Consider the following 25472-nt stretch of genomic DNA (forward strand, 5'->3'; position numbering starts at 1 on the left):
AGATCTGCATGTAAAGGAATGTTCATCTTCAAACTGTGTGTTGTTGTAACTATTTGAATTGATTGTTGTGGTGTAAACTTGAAATACCAAGAGCAGGTTCTCCAGAAAGTTTAGGTCAGCTGGAAACACTGCATTATTTTTTGTACATATATGAGATTTCCTCTGGACTAGTACTTACTTGTAATGGTGATAATTCTGTGTTTATTAAAAACAACCAAACAAACCTTGTAAACATGAAAATGCTTGAAAGTTCTGTTATGGTCTTCAGGATATAGAAGGTTAGACCCATTGAATCTGCAGAGAATTTTGGGACTTAACGCACTGCAATAAAGTTATAAAGTTACTGGGCATATTGGTTCTTTTACAATATGTAGATGATGTGTCATTGCCTAATTGTGACAAGAGTGTTTATATATTAGACAGTATGCATTTATGTACTGCCAAAAGAGGGAACAGCCTGCATCTCCATCCAAACTTCAGCTGTGCCAGAGAAGAAGTTAAATATTTACACTTTACTTTGGAAAGGGATGATGAACGACAGGTCAAAAAAGAATAGAGGCCATAATTAGGCTCCCACATCCAGTCATAAAATCAGGTTTGCTCAGACCTGTGGGATTTTGTTTGCCATAGATTCCTGCGGTAGAGGAATTGACTAAGCCTCTAACTGAGGAAACCAAGAACAAAGACATAAAGTCTATTGCATCGGCCCTGGAGAAAGAATAAGTTTACACAGCAATAAAAGGAGCTCTGGTGTTTGCCTCTGGTCCTGGGCTCCTAGATTATACAAAACCCTTCAATCTGTATGCTCAAGAATGTAAAGGAATAACCCATGGAGCGGTAAAGCATAATTCAGGACCCCATCAGAGACCAGTTGCATATTACTCAGTTAAATTAGTTTCATTTGCAGCAGAAGCACCAGCCTAAGTCAGTGGCAACAACAGCAAAAATATTAGAAATTAGTTGTTCCCCTTATCCTGAAACAGTTCATATCCCACATGATGTGGAGCAGTGGGATGTGACAGTCTGCAGCCCAAGCACTAACACGCAATGGGCACATAGATATGAGCTGATCTTCACAATGGCAGATAATATAAAAGAGATGTAACACCTTGAATCCAGTGAGCCTAATGCCTAATGCCTCTATGATAGAGAACGTGTTGTTGTGGCTCCAGTTGGCGAAATTTGAGAAACCCTGAAACCATGTATGAGAAGGACTGCTCAAGAGAAGAAAAGAAACAGTGGGAAAAGTGGGAGGCGACACAAGATTATGATGGAATGTGGTCTACAGAGGGGAAGCCAACTCTTCCCAAGAGATATTTAATCTGTGTGGTTAGAAGGTTTCACAATAAAGTAGGTGGAGAGGCAGAGGCAACAGCTAGCCAAATAAAAAAAGAAAAAATGGGTAGCTCCAGGAATTTATACCACTGCAAGGATCACAGACAGCTTCCCTACAGCCTACCAGAAGTTCTCAAGTATCAGACCAAGCTCAGAGATAGGATGACTAACTGAGCCTACTTCCCTTTTCAGTGACTACAAACAGACTCTGTGGACTCCTACGGCTGCATGTAAGCATTTGCCAGTGATAGCAGATCAGCTATCAGGCTGGGCAGAAGCCTTTTCAACAAAAATGGCCACAAACCTTAAATTTAGCGCTGTGGAATGTTTGGAATGTTCTGTCACAACCCGTAGCACAGGCAGAGTTTCTTTGGAAGCCACTCAGCTATGTCAGGAGCTTGTATTCCAGCTAACACCAGCCTTCTGGATGGAAAAGAATGCATGACCCAGTATTTTATATATAAAAAAAAAGAAAGGGTTCGAGGAATGGAGAAAGTATGCGCAATAGTATCAGCCCACCCCACTTGCAATACAAGCAAATGATACACAACCTGCAGATGTAGTGCTTAACAAGATAATCTCACAAAAAATCAAATTAGAATCTAATGGGAGGGACCATATGCTGTCTTTCTGTGTTCTTATTTTGCTGTTAAAATTTTGTGTTAAGAAAACTGATACACCAGCCTCATATCCAACAGGTAGTGAATTATTAACAAGTTGGAGAATAAATGAGTTTCAAGAATCTTTCATGATCTTGTTTTGATAATAATTTCTACCCTATGACAACAATGTTAGCCTTGATTCTGTTACTTGTAATAATGTTCTAAGTAAGGGCAGTGTAAAATGCTGTGAAAGCTTTCTTTTCCCCTTTTAATATATTAGCAGATATGCTCAATCCAAAAAAAGGGATGAACGTTCTGTGAAGGTAGCTCGGGGTGCAGCTGCAGTGGGAGCTGCAGGTTGAGCTCTGGCCGGGAGCCTGAGGCAAGAGGTCAGGAATTGCCAACGTTTGGAAAGGCAAAGGACACAGGGGCCTGTGACCCAGCCAGGTGACTGGACACTGAGGCACTGCGGGAGCCAAGGACTCGGCAGGAAGAGCCCAGACTTTCTGTGAGGGTATAAAAATCCAGGTAATCCTTTGTTCAGGATTCCTACTTGAGGCACCAGCTGGAGGTGTTACTCTGTTACCAAACCATAAATAAATCTCTTCAGAGATCCAGAGGTCTGAGATGCTGCTGCTGGAAAGCTGGGGTTGAACTCTTAGGGAAGCCTTGTCTGACTGTGTGAGTGCGGGGTGTGTAGGAGTCAGGCAGGGACCCTTTGGCTCACTGGAGAGAGCCCTGTGAAGGGGCCTCAGTCCCAGCAGTGACAGTCTCTGGTGCTGTGACTGACAGAGTGTTCCTGAATGGCCAGATGGGATCCTTTACTTAACACACACGTTCCTCTGGACAAGGCACAGACTGCATCAGGAAAACCCTCCTGCAGGAGCTGCAAACATAGTAGTGGAACTGAAGCTTGGCATTTCAAAACACACAGGCAAAGAACTGGAATTGTTCAGCCTCTGTCAGAGAATTCAGCACTGTCTACAGCTCCTCTATGGGCGTAGATTGAGTAGATGAGATTAAAAGAGAGATTTCCCCTTGGAAAGGCACAGTGAAACAACATGGCTCCATTTGTAATGAGAAAAATGTTGAGTGACAGTAGGAAAACCTTTCTTTCTGAGTTTGGTCAAGCACCAGAGCAGGTGAAACTGCACCTGAAACTCTTATTTTATTAAAGCAGGCATTAGCACTTTGTGTGTGCAGAACAAGAGCAAACAATCTACAGTTATCCATAATGATCCCTAAGATTCCATGACTCTATCCTGGGGTCTGTATGAAACACTTTCCAAGAAAAAAAACCTGACTTTTGTATGTACAAAAGGCACTTTCTAAATTATTGGTTATGTTAGCAGCATCTTCGCAGGCATGAAATTCTGCCTGATGCATGAATTTCAGCAAGACTGCCCTTGTTCCTCAGTACTCCACATTCTTAGGTACTAATACATATTCTGACTCCCACATGTTGCACCAAAAGGCTCAGTTTTAAAATATCTTCCTATTTTTTCACATCATGTGTTGTGTGTGTGAATACTCTCTACTGCTTTTATTCACAGGAAGAACAAAGCATGTTAAAAAACTAGTATGAATTTGGTTGAATGTAGAGTTAACAGCCAATGAAGGTAAGTGTGCAAGCTCTGTAAGAGCATGAGCGCTCTATTTTGATTTCTGTAAATGAGACCATTCAAAGCACAAAGTTCTAATTGAAAATTAGAAACTGACAAAACATACCCTGAAGACAATTTTCCCCCCACATTTTGTATCAGGTAAGTGTTTTGCTCAGCCATAACACTGAAGCCTACCCCACACCGACGCTGCTGAAATTCCACAAATCGGTCAGTTTTCCAGCCCGGGCTCCGGACGGAGGCAGCTCCCAGGGCACCGGCTGTCCCGCTGCGGGTCTCCGCTCCTGCCGGCACTGGCTGCGGGTCCCCGCTCCGGCGGCGAGTGAGCCGCCCCTCCGGGGCCCGGCCGCCCTCCGCCGTCACGGCCACGGCCACGGCCACGGCCACGGCCACAGTCACGGCCACGGCCACGGTCACAGCTCGCCTGCCCGAAGGGCGGCACCGCCGCTCGCTGCGCACACCCTCCACACGCCGGCCACGCATCGCCCTCTCCCTGCCCCCGCCTGCCCCGTATCCGCCTCTCCCTCAGCTGCCGGCTCCGCATCCTTCTCCTCCCCACCCTCCGGCATGGCGCAGGGGGAGCCGCGGCTGTGCGGGGCCCATGCCGGGCGGCCGCTGGAGCTGTTCTGCGAGGACTGCGGGTGCTGCGTGTGCGCGCTGTGCCCGGCGCTGGGCGCGCACCGCGGGCACCGCGCCTGCCTCCTGCCGCAGGCCGCCCGCCGGTGAGTGCCGGCCTGGGCCGCTGTGCCGCGGAGCGGGGCTGAAACTGGAGCTGAGACAAGACCTTCCTCATTTCATGTCTTGCCGGTTGTCCCCTCGCTTCTGAAACGCGTGCCTCTGGGTTTTCTTTGGCTAGAGTGTCATGGTGGTATCTGTGAGTACTAGTGCAGTGCCACAGAACTAAGCCGATCTTCAGCCTTTAGCCTTACTTTGCTCACCTTATCCACGCCTTGTGGAGTTCAAGGTTTGTGGACTGTGTTAACTAAGAACAAAGTTTCTGTATTTTCTGTAGTTCAGCAAGTACTTCGTAGACCCCATACAGACAAGGTCAGCCTGATGCCACTGCACAAGGATGTGGGTTGTGTACGAAAAGGAAAGAGTCAATCAGTCACACCCAAGCATCCACAAAACAGGTATATAAATTAAGGGGCAAGGAGGAAGTGACTTTCACTGTTAGATCACATGCAGCAGTATCCTCAGACCTTGTATGTGGAATCAGTGTGGCTGTCCCAGGAAATTTGTTTTTATTGACAGTCTAGAACAACCTTTGACCAAAGCATAGATGCCTCAGGGTAAGGTTCCCTGGCCCCACCATTGTAGCTGGTTAGATCACAATGACTGCCCATTCACAGTTCTCTAATAACTCCGCTGGGATGTTGTGGGTTAACCCCAGTAGGCAGATAAGCACAACACAGCTGCCTGCTTATTCCGCTTCCTTGCCCAGTGGGACAGGGGAAGAGAAACATTAAAACCAAGAAAATTAATGGATTGAGATAAACATAAGTTTAATAAGAGAAGAAGTGGAGGGAAGAGAAAAAGAACAAAAGTGATGCAAAGGCAGACACCATACAGTTCCTGAGCAAAAGGCAGCTAGCCCACCTAAACACCCCTCTTCCAGTCTGCAGAACATGATGTTATATGGTACTACTCTTTGATTAGTAGGGGTCATGTCCTGCTTGTTTCCCTTTCTAGTCTTCTGTGCACTCACAGAATAGTCACATCTGAAACACAGCACCACAAGGGTTGCTATGAGGAAAATAAACTCCATCCCAGCCACAGCCAGCCCAGGGATTCTTCCCTAAGATTTTTTTCTTTATGCCAGTGTAGCTGTCTACCAAATACCCTCAGGAAGTTTTGCAAGCTTGCCAATACTCCTGCATGTGCTGTTTTACTTGGAAACCCTGCGAGGAGGCTTACTAAGGCCTGCATGCTGTGGTGCTAACCTTGGGAGACTTAAAATACTGTAACACAGAAGTTTGATGTTCAGAAGCTTCTCTTCTTTCTTTTCTTTTCTCTCTTTTCTTTTCTTTTCTTTTCTTTTCTTTTCTTTTCTTTTCTTTTCTTTTCTTTTCTTTTCTTTTCTTTTCTTTTCTTTTCTTTTCTTTTCTTTTCTTTTCTTTTCTTTTCTTTTCTTTTCTTTTCTTCTCCTTTTTTCTTTTTTCCTTTTTTTTTCCCTAACTTCAGAAAGTTTCTTCTCACTCCTTGTGTGATATAGGAGTGCTGTGAGGAGGTTTCCTGCAGAAAACACTAGGAAGAAACAGTTCCTACAGAACTTCCTGCTTGGAAGTTCACACAGATTGTGAGCTGGTATACAGGTCATGATAAACTCTTGGAGAATTCCCTTGCACTTCATGTTACAGAGCATTACAAGGGAAGAGGGCTGTGCAAACAGCAGCACAGAGGTAAAACTATTCAAGACATCTGAGCAATGCAGAGCACTGCACCTGCCTGCTGGTCTGCTTTCATCCCAAGTGTCCCTCTTCCAGGTGGGAGCTCACTAAAGTGTTTGCGTTCCCTTCACGACAGGGTGGCAGTGGGTGGGTGATGCACGTATTGTGCAGTGGCAACCTGATCTGAGGCAAAGTGCACAAATCTACAAATTGTGCTGCTTCCCTGGGGGTCTGATGGACAGAGGGAAGGAAGCATGTGCTGTTGATAAAGACTTGTTTCTGCTAAATCAGGAAGTGAGTGGGGTAGAAACTTGTACTCCCGTGTGCCCCTCTGTCCCTAGGAAGTATCTGCTGACATCTACTGGCTTAGGGCTGCAGAGATTTTAGGCACAAACTGTCAATAGCTTTAGCGTAAGTGATGGTATTTTGACTAGTGATTTTGTTTGCTGTGAGCAGTTATTCAGTACAGCCCTTGTGGTGTGACATCAGCCAGGCAGCACTTCTTGCACTGAGAATCTTCCACAGCTCTTTCAGCAGATCCTAGCTGTGAGTGCTAAGAAGACATGAAAATCATTGTGAGAGATCCATCAGCTGCTTCATCCGTGGAGCAGAGATTGTTTAAAATCATTGAAAAGGATATTCCCTGTGCTCCTGAATGCAGCACACAGGATCAGCATTCTTTGCACTTGATATGTGTCCTGTGAGCTTGACTGGAGCTTTGAGTGTCATCTCAGAAATCCTTGCTTTTACAGTGTTTTCATTTGAATGAGTTAAAAAACCCAGGCAATCCCTAAAGGAAAATTTTCAGTTGATTCCTTAGGGTGAATGACATGGGTTGCTGGCACAGTCTTCAATTGGTAGGAAGCAGCTCTTTCATGTATCTCTGTAAAGAAAGTAATGCTTAACCAGAAATGCTTGTGAATAATATAAGTATTTGCATATGGTCACTGTTGTGAGTACGCAAAGTGATGTGTGTTCCTAGCAAAGAAGGAAGATTGGGTTTTTCGCTGTGGTCTTTGTCAGTCTTTGAGGAAAGGAATGAGGTCTAGGCTGCAAAATAAACTAAGGAAGGCTGGTACCTGGTAGAATTCCTGAATCCTCTAGTGGTGTAGAACTCTTCTGGTTGTTCAGGGACAAGACTAGAAAACTGTGGCTGGAATAAATAGCATGAGTGTCTTGCTCTATGCAAGAACATTTACCTGCTTGCATGGATGTGTCTGTGCCAAGGGCCTTCTAGATGCACAGTCTCTGGCTTTTGCTGGGAGCCCATTTTCTTCTGACTCTGTCATACTCAAATGACGAACTGCAGGTGTTTTCTAAGGAGACATGTCAGAAATGCAAACCGTTGCTCATGAAGCAACACTTCATGCTCTGTTTGTCCATGCTGCAGAGTTTAAATGCTGTGGTGCCCTGGGGCTGTTGCAGTGACCTGCTAGATGTGCATGCAGGTGTTCTTGACTGGGTCTCAGCTGCAGAAGAGGACACTGATAGCAGCTACAGGCGGCACTAGCTTACCTGGTATTTACTGAGGGCCTGTTTTAACACCAGTGTACTGAGTGAACTGTGGGGTAGCATTGCCTGTATCCTTCCTGTTACTAATGTCAAAAATACATTAGCAGGCATATCAAGATTGTTCAACCTCCTGGGCAGAGGGCAGCCAGTTTCAGAGGGCTGCAGGTGAGAAACTGGAGCAAGATATAAGCAGAACATTGATAATGCTGTGCCGGGCACACCATAATCTGAGAAGTGTCACAGATACTGTGACTGATTACTAGCCATGCTGACACTATTAGCTGTTGCAGACGTTCAGACTACAGCATCACTGTGGCAATAGTGAGGTAACTGATTGGTCATTTGTACACTGGGAAGCATCCTGAACATTCACTGGATTTTTAGATAAGTGGAGCCTTCCACTTATCCTCTAAATAAAAGTACTTATTTGCCCTTCAGCTGCTAAATGCATTAGCACGTAATGGAAATACACAGCACCATAGATTAAAGATGGATATGTTTTTTTCACTTTGGGTTTCCCTGTTCCTTAAGAAGGTGGTGCTAATTTGCCCAGCTGTCTAAACCTTACCAGTGTAACCACCAGGTGAAATGCTGAAATCCTTATGGTTCATCACTAAATTGGCCTTAATAAGCCTCATAGAAGGCCTTTCATTTAAGAGTTTCACCTTCCAATTCAGAATATTCTGATTCTGAAACAGTGTATTTCAGTACCCCCCTATATGAAAATCAAGCTGGATAGTTGTTTCTGGTTTTTACAGGTGTTACGAAACAGCATTTTATTTTGTTTCATTGTTGTATAGGAACTCATGGCATTGTGCTTGAAGAATCTAGAAGAGAGAAAAGAGGAAGAAGATGGCAACAGAAGGAGCATAGAGCAGGCTTTAAATGATGTGAAAGTAAAGTGTGATTTCGTTCTCCACTGGATGGTCATTTTCCAAGGGGAGACATTTTGTTTTCTCTGTAGCTATTCTAAGACCCAGCCATCTATTGGGTGGATGCTCTATTTCCCAGGAGAAGAGTGTTTTCCCTGTATTCATCACAATATGTTACACTACCAAAGAGAGGGAAGAGGGAGAGTCTCCAAAGACCTGATCCTCATTCCTCGATCAGCTGAACATCTCTGGAAGACCAAGGGTGAAATTTTTATGCAGAGGAATAGTAGGCAGCCCCAGCTGCCTATGTTATTCTGGCTACACTTATGTATCTTGTATGATATGCACTGAACTTGTATGATATGGACTGAACTGCATTATTGAATTTTCTGGATTGAGAGTTGAGTAAACACAGGAACATTTGATTCTGTCTTAAGAAGGGGAATGTATGCTAAGCTGCACCTCATTTATAGAGCATGAAATTACTTCTGCTCTAAGGAGCATCGCTAGGCACTTCTGTTACAGAAATGTCAGTAAGAGCTTGAGGGGGCTTTAGAGACTTGGCCTGATGCTACTTTCTTTTGGAGGCTTTCTCTTCCTACCACGTACTTGTCTCTGGCTTGCTTTAAAAGCAGTCAAAGTCTTGCTACTGAAGGAAAAGATCTGTTTCTTGTTACAAATGGTTAATTTCAGCTGAAAACAGATTTTTTTATATAAATAGGCATCTTGGAATCTTCTCTCACTCTTTTCCATCCAGACATCAGCAGGTAGATCATATCTGTGCTCCCTTAAGGGGTAGAGACATGTTTCTGAAGAGATGGAGAAAATCAGTAAAATTCAACCAAAACATAGCACTAAAAGCCTGAAAGAGCAATGTCTGAAATGTTTATGGTCTGTTGAGCAGGGAGGAGACATTCTTCTGCTTTATCCATAGGCACATGCTGATATGATTAAACAGCAGCTGTCAGAAAAAATTACTGAGCTTCAGTTACTTCTTCGGGAGGAAGAGAGTCTGGCAAAAATCTTCATTGATGAAAAGACTCAGCAAGCTCTGGGAACACATGATCAGCATTTGAGGTCCTGTGAAGAACAGCTTGAAGCCCTCGAGACCTTCACACATTGAATCAGACAAATACAACAGGACAGTGATCCTATTAATTTGCTGGAGGTGATATTGTATGGTCTCTTTCTACCTCTTACCCTGACAGTCCTTGGTAAATTTCTCTAGTGATGTCTTCTATAGATCCTTCTGTTTGTAAGCAGCATCTTCCTAAGCGCTTTTTAATTTGCTTTGTGTTGCTGTTTTGGTGAACAAATTTGGTTCCTGATTTTTGAGCAGGTCTTCCTGCTGTGGCATTAATTTCAGGTCTGTATGAAATTCATGTTAATGTTAAGCATAGATGGAAAAGACATGTCTCTTAATCTTGAAGACAAATGCTGTATCAAGTCTTTCCTTGTCCAGTGTAATATGAAGATATGAGAAAAGCCAGTCCTCAGGCAACCTCAGGAGGGAAGTTAAAATCTGTAAATTCCTTAATTGCAAGAAATCCTAATCACTGTAAGCCTCCACTTCACTGGAGGGAGCAATGCTGTTCTTTTTTCCTACAGGCGATAATCTTCACCTTCCTTGGAAAGATTATGTTGCCATGTGCTTATGCCCTGACACCAGACAAAAGATGCAGTTTCTTACAGGATGATGCCTCTGGAGCATTTTTGCATCCTTGCAATGTGTCAGACTGGAGTTTCCATTGCTGTGATATGGCCCTGGCATTCTGCTGTGTGTGCTAGCAACACACCTACACACAGGAGCCGCTCTTTGTGATTTTGTGGAGATTTTCTTGTGGGGAAGTTGGATTTTATTCTTCAAATTGTTTTTAGAACTTAATAGTTTGATTTGCCATTGATGGGATTTCCCACAAAGGGTCCTGGCTAGGCAAAACTCATTTCCATCTTGGAGGGATCTCTTTAACTGTGGCTGTTGCGTTCTCCATGTCTGGGATGGCTCCACTGGCAGGAGGAGGTAATGGGCAGGCTAATGAGCTAAAAGGCAGGCTGATCTCAGCAAAGTTTGCCTGTTATGGCCCATAGGTTTACCTCATGTTGGAGCTGTCCTTGCTCTGTGGTGTATGGGAGCTGGGATGGAAGAGTCCTTTCATGTCACAGTCTCTGCTAATTGTAGTGTTTGGCTTTCTGCTCTCAGAAGTACACAGAAATTGAGAAGGAAATTGGGGAATCCAGACAACCATTAGAAAAGTGGCATCCAATACTGCTCTCGTTTGAACACTTACTTAACCATTATAAACACTTCATCAGAGCTCTGCAGTCCATTCTACAGAAACCATTGGAAGCCCAGCTTAAAGAAGGAACCTGGGAGAGCTCTGAATTTTGCTTTCTTCTGCTCTCTTTGCAAATAAAGTGTACTTTTTAAGTAAGAACAGGACTTTTTACCAAATCATCTGGAGAAACAACAGTGTTTCAGGCATGGGTACTGCTTTCTGTCAGCATGGGTGTAATGCTGTTATAGGTGATTTAGGTGATAGAGTGGTGATTTAGGAACTAAGAGATTTCTCTTCCAACTCTGAAGATGATCTTTGGTTTGTCTGTTGCTTTTTTCCCCCCCAGTTCCATCAGGTATTTCAATACAATTTAATGTAGACCATCACACCTATAGAATGTATCGATTCTCTCAGTTACAATTGAATGCAAGTGCTCTGGCATTGGAGTACCTCTAAAATTTGAAAGCTTTTTTTAATTGATGTACCTGGTGATCTGCCTCAGTCTGAAAAAAATTGATGATTTTTAGTACTGTAAAGCTGAACTGACATGTTCTATTTAGAAATCCTTTCATCTTTGAGCTATTAGTTCATCCTTCAATGACCTTTGGCATAATGAAGGCAAGCAGTTTTTCCTAATGTGGCACAGAGGCACAAAGCTAAATAACCATGGGAAAATCCTGCTGCTCTTTGAGTGAGCAGGCAACACTGGCCATCACATTTCACCCAGCTGCCTTTTAAGCCCTTATCAGAGAATTGCCACTGAAAAGACAGTAGCAGTTGCTGGGGCAAATAGTCGGATCTGATCTGAAAGACTGCAGGATGTGTGTAGGACAGCTAGAAAGCATCATAGAGGTGCTCTGCAGCAAGCACCTGCAGCTATCTTCAGCTGGCCCTCTGATAAGGGCCAGTTTTAAAGGAATCAGGTCTGATTACTTGGTGTTGTGCTCAATTGTGTATTTCTGTGGGAACACTAGTCCAGCATCTCTATGCTATACAAAGAGCATAATGCTGAAAGCATAGAATGAGTAGCCCCTCCCCAGAAAAAGTAACATAGTTAGTAACATAGTTTGTCCATGAAGTTGGAAAATGATTGTTGAAAAACTGGCAGACTCCCTAAGCTGTCCCTTTTCATCTTTGCCCAGACGTTTTCAGTAGCCTTAATCTCACTGCAAAGAAGGAGCCTGGGACAGTGCTGAAAACCTTGACTCCTGTTGATCGGTTGCTTTTCTTAAAATGTAAGTATGATTATGCTAGAGTCCTAGAATCTCCTGAGCTGGAATGGACCCACAAAAATCACTAGGGTCCAACTCCTGGGCCTGCACAGTACCACATATCTGAGAGCGTTGTCCAAGTGCTTCTTGAGCTCTGTCAGGGTTGGTGCTGTGATCACTTCCTTGGGGAGCCTATTCCAGTGCCCAAACACCCTCTGGGGAACCTTTCCTAACCTCTTCCTAATCTCAGCCCTGCTTGACAGAATTTTCATTCCCTCAGGTCCTGTCATTGTCACCACAGAGAAGAGATCAGTGCCTGCCCCTTCTCTCCCCCTCACAAGGAAGATGTAAACTACAGTGAGGTCTCCCTTTAGTCTCCTCCAGGCTGAACAGACCACAGGACTGTAACACTCTGTGTATGGCTTCTCCTTATCCCATCACCATGAGTGATCCAGATTAGAAATGTGTGGAGGCACCAGTGTTGGTGCCCTGCTGTGATTCCCTTGGCATGCCTTTTGCAGTGTCTCTGGAGCTGTGGGCTCTGTGGCTCCCTGAATCCTGACCCTCAGCCCAAATGGCAGCTTAGTGCTGTGGCAGAGGTGCGCATCACGTTGGTGCCCTACGTTAGAAAGGTGTGGGGACAGCAGTGTTGGTTCACTGCTTTATGCACTTAGCATACATTTTCCAGCCCCAGTGTCCCTGGAGATGTAGGCTTTGTGGCTAGCTGAATCCCATCCCTACCTAATGTACAGTCAGCAATGTTGGGTCCCTGTCTTGCTCTGACTGGAATGCCTTTTCCAGACCCAGTGTCCTTGGACTTGTGGGCTTTCTAGCTGAGCCCTAACTCAGAATGTAAAGCAACCTTGGTGCTGTGGCTGAGGTCCCCATCACCATGGTTGGCCCAGATCACAAAAGGTGTGGAGGCAGCAATATTAGTGGCCTGCTCTGACTGCCTCGGCATGCCTTTTCCAGCCCATGTTCCTGGGACCGCAGGCTTTCTGACTGTCCCAAGGCACTTCAAACTGTGAGCTCCTTTGCAGGTGTTCTATAACCTGGACTTTTTCCAAGGGTCATGAGAAATGTAGCAAGTATGATTATGGCTTTTACTGCAGATGCAAGATCACCAACCTGGGAATATGACAGCATTCACCCAAAACTGAAATTGTCAGAAGACCACCTTGAAGTAAGCTGTAGCTGGAGGAGAATACTTTGCCCCTGTAGTCCCCAGAGATCTGATAAATTATGGCAAGTGCTAAGCAGAGAGGCATTCCTTTCTGGGAGCCATTACTGGGAAGTTGACGTGCTTCGTGCTGGAGAGAGGCAGTGGATTGGCGCAGCCTACCCGACCATTGGCAGGAAAGGAGACTCTGAAGGCTGTCGACTGGGCTGGAATAGAGCATCTTGGTGCCTTAAGAAGTTTGATTTTGAATACTGGGCATTTCACAAGGGAGAGAGAATCCCCATCCTGGTAGAAGATGATCCTGATTGCATTGGCATTTTTCTAGATTATGAAGCAGGAATCCTTTCATTCTACAACGTTAGCAATGGCATGGCTCATTTGCACACCTTCTGCTGCAAATTCACAGAACCAGTTTATCCAGCCCTGAGACTCTGGGAAGGGTCCATTAGAACATGCAAACTAACGTAAGAAATAAGCCTACTAGTTCATGCTTTTTCTGCTAATGCCACTTCAGCAATTTTCTACATGAATTCATCTCTGTTGTATCAAAGTTGTAATTATGATGCTTTTAGAAGGTAACATAAGTTTAGGAAAACCAACTGTGATTTTTAATGTGTATTTTTTTTTTAATGAGGGAAGGTGACCTCACTTTTATAAGTGATGTCGATATACTAGTCAAAGTGCAGTATATACTATTGTTGTACTTTTTTCAACTTGTAACAGTAAGTTCAAGAAAATCAACTGTATTTTTTAAATGTATATGTGTTTTTCAATGGGGAAAGATGATTTGATTTATAAATGGTGTTGCTGTACTACCTGAAGTGCCGTATGTAGTATTTTTCAACTCGCAAAATGGAAGAAGTCAGGTTGAAAGATACATATTACAACTCAGACTGGAACACGGATATTGACTTTTTGAAATTTTTTTTAATGAACTCCCTCCCCTTATCAGCCTGGAGAGGCTGCAATTGTGTATGGCAACAGGTTTAGTTTGGTTCAAGCTTCAAGATTTTATACTGCATATTGTTATCATTAACAAGGTCAGATTTGAATAATAAATGCACTAAGTGAATTAGCTCATATTTAAGTGTCATCTTGGAAAAATCAAAGTCTGGCACTGACTCTTGGAAAGGTCCCTTCTGGAACTGGAGCTTCTGTGGCCACATTTAATAGTCACTAGCTGGTCTTACATCTGACAGAAGCTCTGAATCGGACTTCTGGGTGGCCCTATTCCTTCCATTGAGTGACAGCATGAGAAGAAGCTGTGTACAATCCCTAAGAGGATGAAATATCTGCAGGGCTCACAGGTGGAATGAAAACACCAGGCCAGAGGTGCATTTGTGGCCCATTTATCTTTGCGTCCCATTTGCAACATTCACATAAAAGTACGGGACACAGCTTGCAATTTTCTGTATATGCATGTTTCCCCCCCACCAATACATTATTAAAGTCCTGGACATTTCTGGAGCTTTTGCTTACAGCAGTCTCCAGGACCAGCCCAGAGTGAAAAACCACTGCTATTTGAAACTGGTCAGGTAATGTTACAGTGTTCAAATACTAAAGGGTATTATAATACTGCATCACCAGTGCTGGCAAAGGCAAGGTCTGACCATAGGCTGAAATGCAGAAACAAGAGCTTGTTTTATAAGCTAAATTTATTTTTCAAATTTGAAATGAAAAAAAAAAATCTTTTAACAATTAAGTAGTTTTTTAATGTAAGGCGAGCATACTGCATCAGTCACAGATCACTTGACCATATATGGTCAAGTATATGACTCAACCTCTGCTTCCCCTTATAAAGATATGAATACAGTTTCCTCAGAATTGCACATATTGAAAGAAAACAGTTTATAGGTACAAAACCACTCACCACCAAATACAAGATACTTCCACCAACTCATGACAAAAAGGCAGCAAGTTCCAAGTAACCATCACTAGTAAATGATTCCACCACAGAAAAAAGATTAATTATTGCAAAGCAGTTCTGTCCTAAGCAAGGTACTTGAAGAATTAATGGCTTGCAGCTGCGGCTATACAGCTCCCTTCTGTTGAAAGGGAAAAGCAGCAGGCAATAGGAGTGGTATTGCATTTCTCACTTGAAAAGTGAGAAGCTGGGATGCAAGAGCAGACCACACAAATCATGTACTGGCCATCATGCTGAAGCATAATGGTGTGATGTAGTCAGGCAGTCAGCCTCAGCGATCTCACACACCAGTTTTGGGAGAAAAATCCCAATGTAGAGGATTCTGGCTAGGACAGAAAAAAAAAAAACTGCTCAAATTTCACCAGCATTTGGCTTCCTACCTGAGAAGTTGCCCCCCCCCCCCAATTCCGCTCTGCAGAATTGACTTAATATTCCAGACTTCACTCAACTTGCAATAGATGCTTTTCAGAATTTCTGAAGCATAAGTTAAACTTATTTCCACTGATTCATCTCAGATCTACTTTTCTTCCCTCCTCAATCTCTCTGGCATGCCTTTTGGCCTTTCAGTTCAAAAAAGGCTCTCTTGCTCCTTAAATGGGACCTTTCTAAATACCCCTATGCTTCCTTTCCTAGTACTGTCTCTTGAGAAATTAGCTTTCTCATGAAGCCCATTTTCCCACAGAATACAGGTTGCTGCAACCCAATGCTTTATCATGACACTTTTAAGACTTTCATCTTAAAAAAAAAATCCATCCAGGTTGCATTTGAAGTTTTCTGTTCATTGTAAACCTTCACTTATCTGTATTCAACTCCAACCAGAGTCCTGCTATCACACAGGTGAGGCAAATGGCAGAAAAGAGAGGCGTATCGAAAGATACAGGGTGTGGTGGTTTGACAGGAAATATGTTTTCTGGGATGCTGTGGTGAGGCTAATTGGTGCTTAGATTTTAATATTGGCACTTAATGTGGCCATTTAGGACATGGATCCGACTCTGAGAACACGGGGTTAAAAGCAGGGCTCTCCCCTGGGAGGGTCCTTTTGGGTTTCTGGGCGGGAAAGAGTTCGGATCTCTCCCCCGGCCCAGCTGCTGGCTGGACAGGGGAGGGGAAAAGCCATGTGGCCGGGAGAGGTAGGCCTGAGCCCCGGGGTGGAAGGGTGGAAGACAGAGAGAGAGACACCGGGAGCCATCGGGCAGCCCCCCCTGAGAGACACAGAAAGAGAGAGAAAGAGAGAGAGAGCCGGTGCCTGAGACTGTAACCTTGAGACTGGATAAACATGGGCCTGTGCCGGCAGCACGGCTGGGACGGAGAAGAAGGGGGGGTGCAGCCGGCCGCTTGTAGGAGCTTTTAACCTCTTTTCAGTCAATGAAAACTTTACAGAACAATAACCTTTCCTAGAAGAAAGATAGAGTAGAAGATGAAGAAAGAAATGGGCAAGTGTGAGAGAGGTCTGGGCAAGTGAGAGATGTTGGAAGAATAGAGAAGAATCTTAGTGGGAAGAGATGATGGAGTGGCTTTTGCTGGACTTCTTGTTATAGCCATGGACAGAACCATGTTCCTTGTGACACAGGGACTGCATTCTAGGGGGAGGCAATGCCTCAGGACCAAGAGGGTTCAGTGTTGGTGCTCCTCGGCCCCAGGGGATGAAAAATATGGGGGGAACAGATGTCCCAAAGTTGAGACTGTGCCTTTTTAGAGTGGAACGAAGCATCCTTAAAAGTCGACTCTAGAAGCAGCTCTGGTCCATACTCAGTAGTGAGAGTGCTGGACATGAAAAGAAGTCACCATTGGCACAAGAAAGACTCCTTCTCCTCTTGATAAACTGAAGACTGAGTATTCTAAAAGGTAGTGCCGGACTGAGAGTTGATGATTTGAGGATGTACTGTATTGAGAATTTAGTGGAGAGGAAGAGGAGATGTGTTTGTGAAGTTTTCATTTTCCTTGTGTGTTTCCTTTTTTTTTTTTTCCTTTCCCTTGTAGTTTAATTAATAATTTTTTTTTCCTAAGTGAGAACCTGCTTTGCTTATTCCTGGTCACATCTCACAGCAGAAACCAGGGAGAGGGTATTCTCATAAGGGCACTGGCATTGTGCCAGTGTCAAACCATAACACAGGGCAAGAGCAATTCAAAGTGTAGACAAAATTCTCATAATTTACTGTATTCTTAACAGAAAAGGGAAGCTGGAAAGCAGCAGACTGTGGTCTTTTATTTGGCAGAACTCCAAATTAATCTAGATTAAGTGAAATGGAGAAGAGAGGATCATGGCATTTCCTAGGCACAATGCTATACAGTTTCTAATAAAATCTTCATAATTTATATCCCCTTTGCTTCTGAAACTTCCTGCTAACAAGACCCTGAAAATTCTATCCTGTTTGTACCCTCATAATTACACCCCTTTCTTCTAATCTACCATGCTGCTATTCTCAACCACATTGCATGGTAGTACATTGAGAAATATGGAATGGAGTGCTTTGGTTTAGCACTTCACTTTTTTTACGTGATTTTCCACTGCTTGCTCAGTGATGGTTTCATCTTCTTCAATACTTCTTTTAACCTTCTGGCCCACGAGGTCAAAGATGCATTCTGGAGGAAATCCCTTTGGCTCTCCCACCTTCACCGTCAGCATGTCAAGTGTCAATACTGCACCTTCAGGAATTGCCACTTTTGCTACTACCGACTTTCCCAGCTACAGGGAGGGGGAAAAAAACAATGTTCAAGTTAAATACATTGCTAGCTTAGTATAACATAAAAGGATAAAAAATGTTCTGCAGTTATTTTAGAACTTAGGTTGTGTAGAACTGCCTTCTCCAATACTTATTCCAAATGAAGATTAATTTAGCATGGTTACTCTCACTCTAACTAGGCTGCCAGGAACATGCGGATGTTTTCTGAAACTGGACAGTAGCTCACTGGAATTTTTCAAAATCACAATGGAGGGAATCTGATTAGAATGACAGGTATTTTAGTTTAGTGTAAAAGCAGTTAATATAAAATCATAGAGGTAATATTCCTATTACTATTGCCAAGTACCTGGCAATGGTGAGGCCACACCTCAAATCCCGTGTCCAGTTCTGGCCCCCTTACTACAAGAGGGACATTGAAATGCTGGAGTGAATCCAAAGAAGGGCCACAAAGCTGGTGAAAGGTCTGGAGCACAAGTCCTTTGAAAAGTGGCTGAGGGAGCTGGGGGGTGTTTAGCCTGGAGAAAAGGAAGCTCAGAGGGGGCCTTATCACTGTCTATAACTCCATGAAAGGAGGCTGTAGTCAGCTGAGTGGTCTCTTCTCCCAGGCAGCAAATGACAGAACAAGAGGAAATGGCCTCAAGCTGTGCCAGGGGAGGGTTAGACTAGATATTAGGAAAAATTTCTTCTCTAAAAGGGTGATCAAGCACTCAAACAGTCTACAACATGGAAGCAGTTGAGACATGATTCCTGGAGTTATTTAAAATGTGTAGACATGGCACATAGGAACATAAATTAGTGGTTGGGCTTGGCAGTGTTAGGTTGGACTAAATGACCTCATGAGTCTTTTCCAACCTAAATATTCCAGGCTGTTACTCAACTTAGGTAACAACTAGATGATAAACATATAACTCTGTTATAATCAAAACTGCCAACATTATGCAGTGTGAAATTTTCTAAGTGCAGAGGCAGAAATGCTACTGCAATAAACAATTCACAACCTATTTTTCTGAATACAGAGTTATTAGCTATAGGTCTAAATTAGTTGCAGGTTTACACAAACTAAAATCAAAAGTTACCTTTTCATTGCAAGCCATTTCACAGGGCAAGAGCTGTTTGATTGGAGAACCCATTGCTTTTTCCACAGTACGGATGGCTTTCACTAAGTCTGCCAGCTCATTTGGCTCCAGAGATGCTTGGTGGTCGCTTCCTTTCCATGTTTTGTCGAGAGTCACGTGGCGTTCCAGTACTTTAGCACCCATAGCAACAGCTGCCACTGAAATGGCTATGCCAGTTTCGTGCCCCGAGTAGCCAATGGGGATATCAGGAAAAGCTGACTGATATGCCTTGAATCATGACAGAGTTGGTCTGAATTACCAAGGCAGCAGTTTCAAAAACAAAGCAAATTTAACAGTGATAACTGCAGTGGACAAATACTGTGCCATAAAACAAGCAGTTGGATATGCAGAGAATGCAACGTTTTAAATTCAACAAGTTACACTGCATTACCAATCACCACATTCCAAATCTGACTAATATTATCAATACTGCCAAGAAAAAGGAAGCATGTTCTCTTCTACAACTTACATTTCTCCTTTTAATACACTTCTACTATTCAAGGTCTTCAAGGCCTCTATCAGCCTGAGTAACAGTAATAGTATCCTATTTTTATCCAAGAACCCAGTGGATTGGTTAAACTTAATCTGTATCCAAAACAGATTTCTTCAACATTGTATTTAAAATCTGAAGCAACCTTTTAATCCAAGCACAGAGAACAGTCACCAAGTCCTAAAAGCACTTAAATGCAGCCATGTGTCATTCTATTAAAAATAATACATTATGTGTGCATAGATCTTAGGTAGTGCTTGAACACTGGCCAGTTTGGGAAAACTTTCTCACATCACTATTTGGCATATACAAGTAACATTTCAAATGAAGGAAACTCTAGTAGGGTCGAATCAATTTTCTTCATGGCTCTAATAGTCACATGAAACTTTTTAAACAAAGTTTCTGGTCTAACTCCCTATTTAGAATTACATTCTCACTTCATGCACCTTCTTAATGATAACAGTCTACATGATTTTTCTTAGCACTATAAAGCACAGGGTTAACCTGATAACCACGTCATGTTTTCCTCTGTTGAACTGTGAATACTCCAGCAATATCCTTTATCATATTCCTCAAAGATGAGTTCTGCTAAAAAAGGACCCGGTGGATCTTTTAACTTCAGTGTGAATTAGAGGAAGGTGACACATCCTGTAACTTCTCAGAAGCAAATTCCAGCACACCTTAAGACCTGGAAGTGTATCTCAGTAAAAGCACACAACCCTTCTCTGCCACCCTACCCACAGCACGCTCTGGGTGTTACTCACTGACCGATATAACACGGAGATTGACGTCCTCTGGCTGAAGCGGGTACGCGCTGGTGCACTGCAGGAAGCAGAAGTTTGGATTTATGGGCTTCACAATCTGGTAAACCTGATGCATTGTGCTCATCGACTGCATCCCACTGGAAATCACCATTGGGCGACCTAGCCATTAGAAAATATGCACAAGTTTTGTCCTATGTCAACAAGAAAGCTACCCAAGATTAAATTAAAGTAAATTAATTCAGTAAAACTAGAAAAGAACTCTGGGTAAAACTTTTTTTTCAAAGTCTGAAATATAAAGAAACTTCAGATTTTCTTCCCAAAAATCAACTGGAGGAAAAATGTAATAACTGAGCTACTGAGAAATTGTGATGTTCACCAAGATGGCTCAAAGAAAATGCTTACCTTTCTTTGCAGTCTTTTCCAAATATGGAAAATTATTTGTATCTCCTGATCCTACTTTGAAAAATGGAACATCCAGTTCATGTAGAAATTCCACAGCCATCTACAAGGAAAAGAAATAATGTTTTAACACTCCATTTCAGCTGGAGCAAGGGATCAAGAACTACTGTGCTTGGAAATAAACAACTGTTTGACACAACAAACCCAAAGCTTAATTAAACAGGTGGGTTTTATACAGTATTATACACAAAAAACACTGCTCCTGAAGTAGCATTTGCTATCTTGACAATATTAGTTTCTGATTTCCCTCCAGGTGGAGTATAATTACGATGCCTTCTTTCATGCTTCTGTTTTAGTGCAAAGTTTTGACTGGGATCACTGTCTCAAGGCAGTCTCTGGTCTCACCAGCTCTACAGTCTGCTGCTTAGTACAAGCAAGCAGAGCTCCATCTCAGCTTGCAGATGAACCTGTGTATCACAACATTCTTGCTTTTTTCTCTCTTTTTTTTAAACACTACCAGAGAGACCAACTACCTGCAGATGGAAGTCAGCCTGTTGAAGAAGAAATGTGATACAAGCATGCACAGAGTTTTCCTGCCACACGTGTCTTGCAGATCAGAAAGATTAAGCTACAGAGTGTTTAAAACTACAGATAGTAGAACAGATTCATCATACTGAAAACTTGTATGGGCATATTAAATAAGCACCAGGAAAAAAATCCAAAAGTGCCCAAAAAGGGAAATTCAAAATTAGTTTCCTTTTAGGAAAGATACTAGACAATAAAATATGCCAAAGCAAAGACTATAAAACTGTTTATTTAAGTGCTAATTATACTCTGCCTTTCTCTAAAAATATGCCCAACAATTCAAGAATTATTAGAGGCTTCCTGAAAATGGGTAAGTAAGTGGCCTTTTAAAAATTAGTACTTTACTGGAAGAAAATTTAAATTCCAAATCTATCACAGCCAAGAGGTATTTAAATCCTTCATTCACCTCTGGGAAAAATAATGAAACAGTTACCTTTGCCCCTTGTCAACCACCCACAAACACTTTTAATTTCTTCAGCTCTTTTCTTGTTGCAGTTACATTTACTTAATGCCAGAGAAAGAATGCTAATGTCCACAAAGATAATAACGTCTTATTCAGTCTAATTTTGCTACCATCAGTATGATGGAGATTAAATTTCTTGTACTTGCTATGTATAACATCTCTGTTCACTACTTAATATAGTTTATTCAGATGTATTGTGCATAAAGACAATGAGTAATCTATATTAAAAAGACACAGATCTTATCTTAGGAGACGGCAAAAAAATTAAATATGACAGGTAGACCTTGCATCTAAGGCCACTCTTCATTAGGTAAATATCTCTTGAAAATTAGCAGCTCTTCTTTAAGAGATTCAAGAACCAGGAAGTAATTTCAAATAACAAAAATGACATCAAAGGGAGTGGTTCAATGAGATCCTGGTTTGTCTCCAGTACACACCAGAACAGAATAAATAATAAAGTTATTCAAAGGCTTTTTTATTTATTTCACACTTAAATAATTAAATAATTTCCTCATATCACTTAAATAATTTCCTCATATAGTTAAACACACAATTTAACCTCTTTGATGTATCTGGACCTCCGGAGATTATGTTAAATTTACAGAAGTTAACGTATAAAAACTTTCAGAAGTTAATGTATTCTTAAAGAGTTTTTATGTCAATTTATGAAATATTTTAAGTTCCAAACCCCTGTCTTACAGAAATGCCACCAGAAATATTAGGGTGTAATGTAATTACTGCTCAAAAAGAAGGCACAAACATGTATCACTTCTGTTAATTAGCTGATAAAGAGCACAGCAGAAAAAAAGAGGGATCCGAGAAGCAGAAAGTGATCTTAGTTGCTGCCTATAAAAGGTGTTCTGTGTTGTACTACAGCCTTTAGAAACCAGAGGTTTCAACATCAAAGAAGGAATGTGCGGGTTTTCTTCTCCCCAAAGGCACGTGGGTTTTTTAAGATTCCAGATACAGAAGTCCAAGATTCCTGTGTTCTCCTTTCTTAAAGGAATGCATGTTGTTCAGCAGGTCTTCTAGACGTGAAGAGAGCAATAAAAGAAACATCACCACACTCTCTTTTCACAGATCTATTTCTGAATCCATGGCACTGAGTTATTGCCATATACACACAGCATATTTGTCTATCATCAGATGAAGAGAGAGACAAATTGTAAGAAATAACACTCATGTATCAGGAATTGTCTCTGATTGCAAGAGTGAGACACTGACTAGATTGCCTTAAAACATTAAGTAAATCACTTCCTTGTCCTATCCTGGGTATGTCTACTTCCAGAAAGCCAGGGACATGGTTCTGCTGGCCATATGCAAGAGTGGCTAGCTTACTTCTGGTACTTACTTTCCATTTGGTTCTCTGTCTTTTCTAGGCCACAAAGAAAAATAAATCTGTAATCTCTCATCTATACTGAAGTTCAAGTGTTACCTGACCTTTACAGCTTACACATATGAACTGTACGTTGCATTTGTTAATACTGTCACTACCATTATTCTGAGGCAAATGACATGCAACAGCTACAAGCATACATGTCTAAGGGGGAACAGCAGCAGGAGTTTCATGGAGTTGTGAAGCTGGTGACTGACTGTTCAAGAGCCCACTGGCAAAAATCAGTAAATGATTCAGCAGTAACAGGACAAGGTGTGAGCCACTCCATGAGATTAGTAAAAGAAATAGGGGCATAAAACTCCTACTGCTTAGAAACACCACAAGGGTCTAGTAAACAACAAGGAGGGTGGAAAAAAAGAGGGAAATAATGGGGATTAGATCAAGAAAGGAATCTGGTTTAAATATAGAAAGAAGTTTGATATGCTTGAAACCAACATACCAGACAACACTGGAGAGCAGTCTGATTGCCATCTTGATCTATACTCTCAAAGCCTCAATTGTTTATGAAGGTCAAAATGAAGCCTTGTCCCTAATACTAATTACTCTGAAAAGTATCTCAACATGTGGCAAGTCTTCCAAAATATTCAGCCAACCATTATAGGAACACAGGTGAACTGGCAAATTACTCTAGGTGTCTCAGTTAAGAAATTGATTTTCTGTACATTCTTTTTCTGTAAAAACTATCACACCTAAGTAATACCCAACAGACACAACAGCCAGACTCCCCTTGTCATTCCAGTATGGCTTACATACCTCATCCATGCCAGAAGCTGTGAAGAAAATGCCAATCTCCTCTGCATACTTCTTTAGCTCTCTATATTGGTCATGACTGAACTCCAAGTGGCGCTTGTGTTCCCCATAAGTCTTTCCCCAGGAGTGTTTAGAGGTGTAGGGCCTTTCTAAGGCTTTCTTGTTGAATTTGTACTCCAGTTCACTCTTCTGGAACTTAGCACAGTCTGCTCCGCAGTCCTGCAAAACAAGCTGGTGCACACTGAGTGGAACTGCAAGTGAACCTGCACTCACAGAAATGGTAATGAACACAGAGTGACTGTGGACCTACACGCGTGTGAACCCTTTTATTTCAGAGTCCTGATACACTCAGTAGAGCAGCAGTTCACAGAAACCATATTAAACCTACAAAACTACTTAGCTATGCATGTTGCTTATTCGAAGAGTTGACTTCTGTGGTGTTTTTACCAGATCAGCTGTCACTGATAATGTTACATTAAAAAAGGACACAGGATTCTATGGAACAAGGAGTATGAATCTGAAATTCATAGCATCATCAAAGCTGGAAGAAACTTTTAAGATCATCCAGTCGAACCATCCACCCAGCATCACCACAGTTATCCCTAGATCACGTCACCAGCACCAGACACTCTTGAACACCTCTAGGAATAATAATACATTTGAAGGAATAATAATTCATATGAAGTCACACAGTAAAGGCAAATCCTCATTAGACTGGTCTCCACTTTCAGCCCAGTCACATAACTGAATACACCATGTCCTGAGCTGTGATGATGTGTGGTTTTCTATCTAATGGATATAACATCAAATTTGAAAGCAGTTTGACTGTCTTACTGGATGACACAAGCTTTACTGCAATAAAGCCCTGATGTCAACCAAGTCAAACTGGAGGTTCATTAGAGATGGTTCAGCAGCTTAATGGTTCAGATACTTCCTAAATTCCCCGTAAGCTCATGCCCCAGCTGCAGGGCTGCAGCCATAACAAAAGATCACAGATGAATTAGTTGGAAAAGACCTCTGAGATCATCGAGTCCTTGAGGTGACTGAGCTCCACCTTGTCAAACAGACCATGGCACCAAGTGCCACGTCCAGTCTTTCTTTAAACACCTCCACGAAGAGCGACTCCACCACCTCCCTGGGCAGCCCGCTGCGATGTCTGTTCGGCCTCTCCGTGAAGAAATTCTTCCTGATGGCCAGCCTTAACCTCTGTGGCACAGCTTGAGGCCACGTCCTCTCATCCTGTCACTAGCAGCCTGGCAGAAGAGGCCGAGCCCCACCTGGCCACACTCTCCTCTCAGGAAGTTGTAAAGAGTGATCATATCACCCCTGAGCCTCCTGTTCTCCAGGCTGAAGAACCACAGCTCCCTCAGCCGCTCCTCACTGGACAAGCACTCGAGACCCTTCATCAAAGTCAAATGCAAGGGTCTCCCTGCAGACAATCTGTGTCTGGAATAAACCCAGGCCGCGGCCCGGCGCCCTCCCTCACCCGCCTCCCCCCCTCGCACCTTGACCATGCGGATCATGCGCTTGGCGATGTCCAGGTCGCCCTGGTGGTTCTGCCCGATCTCGGCGATGATGAAGCAGGGCTGGTCGCCGCCGACGCGCCGCCCGGGGCACAACTCGAACTCGCGAGCCATGGCGAGATGGCGACAGCCCCACGGCTCGCCCGCGACTGCGCCGCCGCTCCCGGCGCCGCCGCGCCTCTTTCCATCCGCACCAATGGGCGCCGCCATTCCCGGTCCGGCCGCGCCTTCTCCCGGCCGCGCCAATGGGCGCCGCCATTCCCGGTCCGGCCGCGCCTTCTCCCAGCCGCGCCAATGGGCGCCGCCATTCCCGGTCCGGCCGCGCCTTCTCCCGGGCGCAGCAAGAGGCGCCGCCGGTGGGCGCGGACTCTCTTCCCCA

At 43.2% G+C, this 25472-nt stretch overlaps 2 protein-coding genes across 2 annotated transcripts; one reads left to right on the forward strand and one right to left on the reverse strand.

The window, feature by feature from the left end:
• The first annotated feature begins 4089 nt into the window (after nt 1–4089).
• TRIM14 (tripartite motif containing 14) lies at nt 4090–13715 on the forward strand. Its single transcript, XM_071424605.1, is given in 7 exon segments — nt 4090–4281; nt 5955–5961; nt 8262–8357; nt 9268–9501; nt 10534–10694; nt 11750–11844; nt 12933–13715. Coding segments are annotated over 7 exon segments (1284 nt in total). The 5' UTR covers nt 4090–4126; the 3' UTR covers nt 13469–13715.
• Nucleotides 13716–14637: 922 nt separating this feature from the next.
• On the reverse strand, nt 14638–25269 carry NANS (N-acetylneuraminate synthase). The gene is made up of 6 exons (XM_071424604.1): nt 25076–25269; nt 23574–23789; nt 20380–20479; nt 19982–20136; nt 18685–18951; nt 14638–17610 (listed from the first exon to the last, which is right to left on the reverse strand). The coding sequence occupies exons 1-6, from the start codon at nt 25205–25207 to the stop codon at nt 17401–17403; spliced, it is 1080 nt and encodes a 359-aa protein (XP_071280705.1). The 5' UTR covers nt 25208–25269; the 3' UTR covers nt 14638–17400.
• Between the last annotated feature and the right edge of the window lie 203 nt (nt 25270–25472).

Source organism: Agelaius tricolor, unplaced genomic scaffold (genome assembly GCF_023055355.1).
Source record: "Agelaius tricolor isolate 1412-34295 unplaced genomic scaffold, bAgeTri1.0.p SCAF_4, whole genome shotgun sequence".
Classification (NCBI taxonomy): domain Eukaryota; kingdom Metazoa; phylum Chordata; class Aves; order Passeriformes; family Icteridae; genus Agelaius; species Agelaius tricolor.

Bases quoted from the DNA above. Each gene is read 5' to 3' on its own strand.
- NANS (XM_071424604.1), bottom strand. From the start codon at position 25,207: ATGGCTCGCGAGTTCGAGTTGTGCCCCGGGCGGCGCGTCGGCGGCGAC. The intron at 23,790-25,075 runs GTGCGAGGGGGG...CTTGTTTTGCAG, and splicing joins GCATGATCCGCATGGTCAAG to GACTGCGGAGCAGACTGTGC. The intron at 20,480-23,573 runs GTATGTAAGCCA...TTTTCCTTGTAG, and splicing joins CAGCTTCTGGCATGGATGAG to ATGGCTGTGGAATTTCTACA.